The sequence below is a fragment of the Carica papaya genome, chromosome 8 (assembly GCF_054855325.1).
Source record: "Carica papaya isolate Zhongbai chromosome 8, ASM5485532v1, whole genome shotgun sequence".
In the NCBI taxonomy this organism is placed as follows: domain Eukaryota; kingdom Viridiplantae; phylum Streptophyta; class Magnoliopsida; order Brassicales; family Caricaceae; genus Carica; species Carica papaya.
The window spans coordinates 33,441,089-33,451,505 of record NC_142316.1 but is presented as its reverse complement, the minus strand read 5'-3'; the positions used below and the strand labels follow the sequence as shown (position 1 = coordinate 33,451,505).

At 37.3% G+C, this 10,417-nt stretch overlaps 2 protein-coding genes across 6 annotated transcripts; one reads left to right on the top strand and one right to left on the bottom strand.

Annotated features, from left to right (window-relative positions):
- Window positions 1-1,719: 1,719 nt before the first annotated feature.
- On the bottom strand, window positions 1,720-6,429 carry LOC110810570 (Thioredoxin superfamily protein). Its single transcript, XM_022036766.2, has 7 exons — window positions 6,124-6,429; window positions 5,195-5,269; window positions 4,846-4,927; window positions 4,673-4,752; window positions 4,041-4,166; window positions 2,119-2,232; window positions 1,720-1,992 (listed from the first exon to the last, which is right to left on the bottom strand). Exons 1-7 carry the CDS (start codon window positions 6,331-6,333, stop codon window positions 1,876-1,878), a joined length of 804 nt encoding a protein of 267 aa, XP_021892458.1. The 5' UTR covers window positions 6,334-6,429; the 3' UTR covers window positions 1,720-1,875.
- A 150-nt stretch (window positions 6,430-6,579) lies between these two features.
- On the top strand, window positions 6,580-9,011 carry EMB3114 (Mitochondrial transcription termination factor family protein). 5 transcript variants are annotated; one of them, XR_002538992.2, is made up of 3 exons: window positions 6,581-7,725; window positions 7,851-7,944; window positions 8,027-9,011. XR_002538992.2 is itself a non-coding variant. In XM_022036761.2 (2 exons), exons 1-2 carry the CDS (start codon window positions 6,742-6,744, stop codon window positions 8,650-8,652), a joined length of 1,047 nt encoding a protein of 348 aa, XP_021892453.1. In that variant the 5' UTR covers window positions 6,580-6,741; the 3' UTR covers window positions 8,653-9,011. The 5 variants fall into 5 exon arrangements, 4 of the variants coding, with proteins under 4 accessions (XP_021892453.1, XP_021892454.1, XP_021892455.1 ...); XM_022036761.2 differs by lacking the exon at window positions 7,851-7,944 and having other exon boundaries at window positions 6,580-7,725; window positions 8,590-9,011; XM_022036762.2 differs by lacking the exon at window positions 7,851-7,944 and having other exon boundaries at window positions 8,602-9,011.
- Window positions 9,012-10,417: the final 1,406 nt, after the last annotated feature.

The following is a 10,417-nucleotide window of genomic DNA, read 5'->3' as shown; positions in this document are numbered from 1 at the left end:
TCCGGTATGGGTGCCAAAACCATAAGATCTCCATACCCCGTCCGGCATGTGAGACCACAATCCCGGTAGGGTTCCCTACGGACCCGGTCCGTCCACCATCTCCCAGGATATCTAGTCAGGCTGACCCCCATAATACAATTATCAGTCTACACAATCTTTCATTTTCCTTTTCCTCAGTCAGCATCATCAATTCACATTTAAACAAGCAAATCGTAATTCATGCCAAACAGACAACATACAGTATCAGTTTTTCAGTCATTCAACCCATGATTAATAAAAACGTAGTATATGCACACAAATCTATAAAATGAACACACCAAACCTCATTTTGCATTTAAAGCTGTAAACATGCCAAATAACAGTAAATCACCAATCACACTAGACTCGGGCTCCATTAGCCACCTTAAGCAATTTCACACATTCGTTAATTCAAGGAATATCGTTTTATCATTTTGAACTTTAATACCGTGATAGGAAAATAGGGTGAGGGGTCCTTACTCGTTTCGGGATCCGAACACGGCTTCACAGTGCGCTTGTAGGCTGTCCCTAATTTTTCCTGAATTTTCCTCGGGGAACTGAAACGCACTACTGGTACCTGCACGTGTTCCAAAAAAACCCAAATTAGGCCCAGGGCCTCTTTCGGCCCAAATCGCAACTCCGGCACGGCGGCGAGTCGCCTCGGGTTGGCTGTTTTCGGCCGAATTCGGCCACACTCGCATCAGTCCCTGTGAGAAAACAACCCTAGGGCCCTCGGGGGGCCAAAAAATCACGGAAAAACGGAGCTTACCGGCGGCGGCGCTCTCGGGTGCGGCGGCTCTCCGGCGAGGTTCGTGTTTTGGTGATTCGGCTCCGGTTAACCTGTAGAGAAAAGAATGGTGATCACGGTGATATAAAAATTGCATCAAACGGAGGCCGGGAAGGGCCTCATCGGAGGCAAAAACCGAGAAGGGGCGCGGCGGCGCCGCTGGGCTTCGGCCGCGTATTCCGGCCGTTTGGCTGGAATTTTGGCTCCGATTTGGCCACAGGAGGAATCAGCGTAGAAAAACGAGTCGGGGGTACGAAATTTACCTCGATCGGCGGTCGGAAGTTCCTCCGGTACGGTGGCGGGTGGCGGCGGCCGGCTTCTGGTTCGTCTTCTCCGGCGAGCGGCAGGCGGCTAGGGTTTGTGGTCTGGTGTGGGGGTTCTATTTATAACCCCTTGCCTTTTGATCTCAGCCGTCCATTTCGTTTTAATCTGAGCCGTTCGTTTTTGATTGAATCTGGGCCGTCCGTGCGATTGAATCTGATCCGTCCGATCGCGCGATTGATCTGGGCCGTCGGATCGCACCCACGCGGATCGCCAACGTGGCTCCTTTTCGGAGCGACGTGGTCTTGCCACGTGGCAGGCCCCGGTTGGCCGGGACTGCTGACCGGGCCTGCTGACATGGCTCTCTCTCTTTTTTTTTTTTTTTTTCCTCCTCCTTTCCGAATGCTACAACAACCATGTTTTTGTTATATAATTTTAGAAATTATATTTTTTTAATCCTCCCATTCGTTAACTTGAATTAAAATAAGAAATTTAAAAAATTACTACTGTAACCTAATCAGAAAACAAATTTGGCAATAAATTCAGAGTGGTTGTTAATCCTTCGGTTCGGTTCAGTTCAGTTCTGGCGCAGTAGCCGACACTCGTCCAAGCCCTCTGGCTTTAATAGAATCAGGATTCATAATATTGACAAGTAGAGAAAAAGAACAATTCACTACATTAAATGAAATCCAGTGAAAATAGGACGGAAAACATCTGAAAGCACTTATTCGTCTATGACTGCAATTCAAATGAGAAGCATCTTACAATAAAACAAAACTCGTTTACAACCCCTTATAGGCTATTGTCCTCTATATTGCTGCAAAGTACTCCTTGCTGAGTTTTGGGTCCGGTTTCATGGACTTCTCTCCAGGTTTCCACCCAGCTGGGCAAACTTCGTCTGGATTTTCTTGCACATACTGCAAGGCCTATGGGAAGTGCAACAAGCGGTTATAATGACTATATACATATAGAACGCAAACAGTCCTCTTAGTAAATAAAGATATACTCCTCCAGGTATATTCGATGGTGTTATCATTCCATATATTGTTTACCTGAAGTGTTCTCAAGGTTTCATCAACACTTCGGCCAATGGCGAGATTGTTAATGGTGGAGTGCTGGATGATTCCCTCCTTGTCAATAATGAACAATCCTCTCAATGCGATTCCCTGACATTAAAATTAAACTTTAATTATGAGTTCTATGCTATAATGAAGATGGATATGCACAACAAGATGTGCTGACATAATCAATGTCTGCTATAGTGCTGGATGAGAACAAGATAACCTAAAGTTTAGAAAATTGACAGTTTGCTTGATGAAAGGAAATACTGTTTGCGACCAAAAGATTATTATCCGCCTTTACCTCAGCACATCATCCCCCAATCCCAAAAAAACTATATATGCCTCCTCAGTCTTCGCCACATATAAATACAATAATTTTTTCTTTTGAAATAAACCACATATAAATACAACAATGTTCCAGCAAAATCTTAAGTCGCATCTATTAACAACAATATAATTCATTAGCAAGCAGATAACTATTTGTAATACAACCAGCATCAACTAAAGGTTCTGTAATACTGAAGTTTTAATACATAACTTTTGAATACTTTTTTTTTTGAAACACAAAGAATGATATCAAAAGCACCAAGGAGATGTAGCCCGTATACAAAAATTTTACAATTCTGTTAACAAGTCAATCAAGTCCTCCAAAATCTTCACAAGAATACAGGAGATGACCCCTAACCAAAAAAGCTAGGGCTTGAAACAAAGAATCTTTCAATCTATCAAAAGACCATTCTAAGCCCTTAAAAGCTCTTCTACTATTTTCTTTCCATATGACCTAAAAGGGTAGCCAAAGGGATAAGGCCAAGATTCTTGTAGTAAATCTTGTCCCCATGAATGCCCTTCCATGCCCAAATCTCTTCTTTTGCTGAACTGGGCATATGGCCCAATTCACCTCAAGAGGCTAAGGTCCAATCATTTTGGTATACACACGTCCAAATCATTAATTTAAACCTTGTGGACATAATCAGTGTCCATTTTAGGGCTATACGGGATTTAAAAACTCAACTTTATCCTATTTTATTCATGTTTATAATTGCTAAATATGATTGTATCAACTATTGCCTTATTTTAATCCTCTATATCCTGTAAATAAACTTTCCATACAAGCTCTTAAGATCATAGCAGTTCTTTCAGTGTTTTTGAGGCCTTTTTTTTTAAAAAAAACCCTACATTCCTATGCCACTAGACAGATGTGTGATTTGGATAGTAGCAGTCAGTGGTTTAGACAATTTCGAAAATATTCACCAGAGAATTTAACACAGATGCACAGCTAGTAATATTCGACTCTATGACAGAACTAGTGGCAGCTACACAGCTTACAGATGCTCAAACACACAACTTAGACCTGATGCCTACTCATTATTGTCCGACTTTGTTAGAATTTGAAACCTGATCTAAACTCGAAACAAATATGTATTTTTCAATATAACAAATAAAAAAAGCCAAAAGTAATCCCACCCGAAAAAAAGGATTCAATTTTGAACTCACAAAAGATATGTTAAAAAAACATGGAGAGAAGCATATCCAAAACACTGCAGAATGTTACATGCCAATTTCTTCTCATCTTAATCCTCATCAAGTACGGCCTTAGCAAATCCATTAAGAAAGTCTATTATGTCAACTCAAGAAGTTGATTCAAAAACTTTAAACTATGGTGTGCCCCTTCCAACCCTAGCTGAAGTATGCACCAAAAACTTAAAAGCTGATTTCCTCATTTGAGCTATGCATGCATATAATCAAACTTCTTAACCTGTTAAACTCTAAAATGAAAAATTCTGAAGGAAATATTTATAGAAATAATGAAAATTATACAAAATGCCAAAAGATTAAAACTAGGATCATCAGCAAATTTAAACCATCAAGCAAAAATGCATATGTGCTGCTACCAATTTATAAATGCATAATACCTGATCAGGGATCAAAACTCCATAAGATTTTGCGATTGATTTGGTAACATCTGAAATCAGTGGATAATTCAAATCACCAAGTCCTCCTGACTTTCTGTCTGTTTGGACCCAAGCAAGGTGTGAAAACTACACAGAGGAGAACACGAGATCATCAGGATTAACAAGTAGTTTAAATTTTTCCCTATAGTAAATAAAAAGAATTTAAAGTACAAAATACTGAAGTAGGCACATCATCCAACTATATGAACACAGGAAAATAATAGTCAATATAGTCATTAATAATCTCAGGAGCAAAAGTTTAATACCTTACAAAATAACAAATTAGCTAATAAGTTATAACTTCAACAAAACCTGCCAACGAAAAAAGGCCTGAACTCTTGTCAAATGCAGCAGCTTTGGAAGTGGAAAGTTGTAAACAAACAACTTGCCCGGCAATGCCAAAATCAAAATAGAAAATTTCTTACTGATTCATTTTCAAGTAATTTTTCCATTTTAAAAATCTTCAAAATTAAAATCATACACAAATGGAAGCATGAGTTCATGTATCTGCATAGGTTAGTTGATGCATTAAATTAAATATCACCCCCACTTTTGTTTTTTTGATGTTTCACTCAGTAGAATAGGTAACTCACCACACTGTCAATTGAAACACCCAATACTTCTGTGTTTAGCTTTTCAAACTCTGCGTAACGGTCACTGAATGCAGTAATCTCTGCAGGTAGTATTTGAATGAGAAAACAAAAGAGCGATTTAGCATTCAATATAATGGAAATTTCAGTCTAGATTTTCTGATAGAAAGACAAACCTGTGGGACAAACAAATGTAAAGTCCAAAGGATAGAAGAAGAGAATCACATATTTCTTCCCTATATATTCAGAGAGCTTGACCTGAAAGGACAAAACACGAAGATTGAGGTAATAACATTTAGGGATTTACTGTAAATTGAGAACCATTTAATGTTGGACAACAGAGCCTCCTTCATATGCTACCGCCTTCCGAAAAGACTTAGTAACATTTTTCTATTCATATAGATTGAACCTACTCTATTTTCAACCAGCAAACTGGGGCTTGCCATGTGCAGGCATGATAAAGAGTTAATGTGCCAATATTTTAATACGATTTGATACTTCAGCATATTCATCTAGGTAATGTACCTTGATGAACTCCTGATCGAAAACTGCCTCTGCTTCAAAATCTGGGGCGAGATTTCCAACCAGTGGAAGTTCACTCTGTAGAAAGAACAATGAGAAAAACATACAACATGAGGTAAATACAGAAGGAAAACACAAAATGTAATTGACAGTATGTGGCTGGATTTTTGCTTCAGACAGAGAAGGATTATTTGACAACATGCACCAGCCTATTTTTGTAACCAGTAAACCTCAATAGTCATTTAAACATGGATTTTCCTTTTCTTAAACGTCCTTCCTGTGAGTGATAAATAACCACCACTTTCTAATAAAATATTCTCCAGCCACAAGATCCAAGATATTAGACCAATAGGCTTGGATGAAAGCTGCTGAAAGGTTTTTCTAAAAGCCAATGGGCCATCTAAGGTACTTAGAATAAGATAGAAAGTAGAATAGATAGGTTGGTTTTGGAACTAAAAACTTCATAAATTTAAACAATATATGCAGGTTTTAACCATATATATTTAAGAGTTTAATAACAAGAGCAGTAAAAGTTCCTTCGAGATTATCACTCTATAATCTTACAGTACTAAACTCTTCTACATATAGACAAGGCCACATTTTAAAATGATATTATTTTCAGTCAAATCAACCATTTCTGTCTTCACCACAAGAACGAAGCTCAAATTGCATCTTGCATTTGCCGAATTTATAAAGTATTCAAGTGAAAAAATAGAAAAAGATTCATTCTGAAGCATACGGAACTATAAAAACTAAGCAAACACATATGGAGGATTCCGGCAAAATCTGAAACCGGAACACTAAATTAACAGTAATTAACTTGAAAAAAGAATCACATTGCAAAAATAATCTCAATCAATAGAAATAAATAATTTTCGGCATTAACTAAGGAATGCTACAAGAAAAGCAGAGGAAGTAAAGGAATCACTCACGGTTTGAGCCTTCACGACGAAGTTCCTGCGAGGATTGGAGCCGGGGGAGGTAAAGGAAACGGATCGGGCGTGGTTGGGAGCGCGGAGACCCGAGAATGAATTGGGAATTGACACAGTTTGGGAGGAAATTTTGGAAGAGAGAGATGATTTGATGGAGAAAGCCCTAGGGCTTGAGGATACGAGACTGGTTGAGGCTGCGGTGCACGCCATTTCTACCTCTCTCTCCCACGCTTGCTCGTTCACTGACACTCGCAAGTCTAAGGTGGAGAAATGGAGTTCGAGAAGATAAGAGAGGGTTTTGAGGGGTTTGGTGAGAGATTCGTCACATTTGTCGGTTTTTCTATCGGGTTACCGGGTCCACAAATTTTGCGTACCCGGAAATATAGGACAATGTCGTAATTTTCTCTCTCTTTCTCATTATTCGCCATGAACATAAAATAAATTTTCACTTTTTTTATATTGTACATCAAAATTTCCTGAGCCATCTTGGATTTCAGATAGCGGTCAGTTCACAATCTTCAAATCAGAAAATTTGGAGCCTTATCCTATCAGAATCGTCTGGCATTTTCCATCAAGAAAATTTTCTTGCAGCTCCACCTCAGAATCAGCCATGTAACAATGCAAGACACACTCCCTTTCCTCCCCAAGAACCCCTCCTTCCCTCCCTTGTTTTCTCACCACCAATCCAAACAAGCCCATGATTTTCCTTCACTTTCTCGCCCGAGAAACCTCCATTTTCCCCTTTTTTCCTCCTTAACGAACACCTCCACTACCGCCACTATTACTAATGCGGTTATCCTTCTTCCTCCTGTACACCCCAGAACCCCAGAAATTCCCACTGTATCCTCACCCCCGAGCGATATCACCACCGCCGCAATCGACCCAGAGGCGGAATTTCAAGAGAAAATGCTATACCTCGACTCAATTGGAATCGACTTCTTCTCCCTCATCAATGACCACCCTCCGATCATCTCGGCGGCACTCGGTAACATCAAATCGACCGTTGATTACTTGACCTCCATGGACTTCACTGCACTCGAGCTACGCCGTATAGTTTCCATGTGCCCTGAGCTTCTCACCTCCTCACTCTCCAGCATCGTCCCCGTCTTTACTTTCCTCCTTCGGGAGGCCCGTGTTGAAGGCTCCGATCTCAAGAGGGTCATCAACCGGCGACCCAGATTATTAGCTTGCAGCGTCAAGTACCGACTGCGACCCACCATGTATTTCCTCCAGAGCATCGGAATTTCTGAAGTTCATAAACACACCTCCCTTCTCTCCTGCTCCGTCGAGAACAAACTCGTCCCTCGCATAGAGTTCTTCGAGAAAATCGGATTCTCTCATCGCGAGGCTATCTCCATGTTCCGCAGATTCCCTCAGCTGTTCAATTACAGTATTAAAGATAATTACGAGCTTAAGATTAATTACTTCGTGGTGGAGATGGGCAGGGACTTGAAAGAAATCAAGGAATTCCCCCAGTATTTCTCGTTTAGCTTGGAAAATAGGATAAAACCCAGACACCAATGTTGCGTAGAGAAAGGAGTATGTTTTCCTCTCCCTGTGTTATTAAAAACCAATGAGGCTCAGTTCCGCCATAGATTGGAGGTATGTTGTAACTCTTCTATGCCGTTGAGGACTTCTCCTTTGTCTTGTACAAAAAACTGTAATATTGATTTTATATAGAACGATTTATTGTATTTCTCTCTAATGGAAATTTTTTAAACAAACAGAAATTAGTGTTTTGAGTAAAAAATTAGTGCGTCAGCACAAAGTTTTGGGTGATCACGAGTTTTTCTTCAATGAACGTCTGCTCCTTTTTGCTAGGTGATGCATTCTTCTGATGTCATTGGTTCCATGAGATGAGCATTTGGTTCTGCAATCTGAGAATTTATTTTGAATCTTATAGGTCTGTTAACAGCTTTGGATCCCTGAACAAACAAGCACCCAGGAGTTGGAGACTTTTCTTTTAGTTAATTACTCTCTTAATTTTGTAGTAATATGGATTTTGAAACTGACCAATTGAGAATTTTGAGTAAACCATGTGGGTTCTTGAGATGAACTAAAAGTACAGACACACAGGCACCCAGGAGTTCCAAGACTTTTCTTGTACTTAATTATTCTCTTAATTTTGTAGTAATATTGATCCTGAAACTGACCGAATTATGAATTTTGAGTGAACCATGTGGGTTCTTGAGATGAACTGAAGTACAGAGACATACACACACAAATATATATTTATATATATATATATATTAGCAGTTGGTATGTATTAGAGAATAGGAATGTTTACTACATAGTCTATTACGAATAGGATCCGTATAAATTTTTTCTATGTAGGCAATTTCCTTTCCTAGTGCCTATAAATTTCCCTCGGTAGTTTTCCTTTTCTTATTCCTAGCTATCCCTGATAAATATCATACATTGTCTCTTCAAACCAAGAAGAAGATTGTTTCAGTTTATTCTTTATAGTTATGGTGTCAGCGCACTCTCGTGGGATACCACGACCACCTTCAAGACTGTCACCGCGTTTAACTTCAGACCGGCCACAAAGGCTGCCACGACTACCCCGGCCTCTCCCTCAGCCACAAAGGCCGCCACGACTACCCCGACCTCTCCCTCGACCGCCGCGACTACCCCGGCCTTTCCCCCGGCCGCCACGACTACCCCAGCCTTCCCCTCCGCGGCCACCACTCTTTTGAATGATGAAAGTAAAATTTAGGTTGCTGTTTGTGAAAGGATTGCAGCAGTCGTTCATGATACATAGTACTTTGTTGTTGGTTTTAGCTTATTATTACGTGATTTGGTCGTTGTTTAAGTTTCATTCCTTGGATTCATAGCCCATGCAATAAGAACAATAACTGAGAAACAAAACAACATAGTATTACAGTCGATTTTGTCTGGTCTGGTTGAGATGTTCTATTTATGTTGTATTCTATTGTTCATGTACATAGTTTATGCCAAGGGAGAGAACTAAGAGATAGTGTTTCAAGATTTGTTAGTTAAGATTTTATTTTGCCTAATCTAGTAATCAAAAGCATAATTAATTAAGCTAAACAACTAGTCATATTAATTAATTAACGCGTTAAACTCAAAATTTAATTAATGCATTAATAATGTTGATTAGAGTTCGGAATCTAGAAAGAGGCGAAAGAGAAAAATTCAAGTTTCATAATGAATTTCATATATTGTCGTCATAATATAATGTACACAGTGTCATAGTTAAATCAAAAGTATTGATTCAGAAATTCCACATTATTTCTGAAATTATTCAATGCATAGGTTTAGTTTAATAATGACAATCATAGCTAGAACGATAGGGAGTAAATTTATACAAATTTAAATTAATTTATTTTAATTTTAATTTAATTTTATAAAATATTATATATATATATGCTCAAGGTTTATAAATTTTTATAAAAATTTGTAGTTTTTTAAATTAAGATCAAAGTGAATTTGCAAATAATATCATTACAAACATAATATTGGACTAAACTATTATTTTGTTTTGCGAATTACCGAGTAATAATATAATTGAATGTCACAAATATTGGACTAAACAGAGTTTTAAGTAATTTATTTATAAGTGCAGTGAAAATTCCAATAAATTAATGTAAATGATACTAAAATATAACTTTTAAAAATAATAATTTTAAAAAAAATGTGAATTATGATTTAGAATATGAGAAATAATAATTTCACCTATTTTTTATTTTAAAATATAACTTATATAGTTTTGAGTTAAATAAATTAACTAATAAGAATTTCTTATAAAACTTATCATTATTAAATTTATTTACTGTATGTTATTTTTTTTATAATACATATGTAAACTTTTTGCAATTTCTATTAAGATTTTAACAGTTTTATATAAATGATGAAATTGTTTTATAATCTTAATAATAAAATCCTGACTAAAAAATAAAGTTAATGAGATCCAATATTATAACGTGATTTATATTTTATAAACTCAAATTAATTCAGATTGCGAAACTAGAAAGATCCACTAAATTAATTGTAATTTGTTTGGTAATTTTAATGGGCATTTTAAAATTTTATTTTATCAATAATGCCCGATGTTATAATTTTTTGTTCATTTATACCCTCGTTTAGGAAAGCAGAAAAATACATGCCTTCTTATTTATTATGATTATGGAACATGATATATTTTTAAATTATGAAGGTATTTACACAGAATATATATAGCAATCATATTAGCACTTTGTATTTTAAAAAATAAATTTTTATAAAAGAGGTAAATAATTATTGATTTATAGTTCAATGCACCTAATAAATCATT

What these genes read in the sequence shown, in the direction of transcription:
- LOC110810570 (XM_022036766.2), bottom strand. Translation starts at nt 6,333, where the DNA reads ATGGCGTGCACCGCAGCCTCAACCAGTCTCGTATCCTCAAGCCCTAGG. An exon ending in TCGTCGTGAAGGCTCAAACC is followed by an intron (nt 5,270 to 6,123) that starts GTGAGTGATTCC and finishes TTCTTTCTACAG; the next exon opens with AGTGAACTTCCACTGGTTGG. An exon ending in TCGATCAGGAGTTCATCAAG is followed by an intron (nt 4,928 to 5,194) that starts GTACATTACCTA and finishes TTGTCCTTTCAG; the next exon opens with GTCAAGCTCTCTGAATATAT.
- EMB3114 (XM_022036761.2), top strand. Translation starts at nt 6,742, where the DNA reads ATGCAAGACACACTCCCTTTCCTCCCCAAGAACCCCTCCTTCCCTCCC. An exon ending in AGTTCCGCCATAGATTGGAG is followed by an intron (nt 7,726 to 8,589) that starts GTATGTTGTAAC and finishes TATTCTTTATAG; the next exon opens with TTATGGTGTCAGCGCACTCT.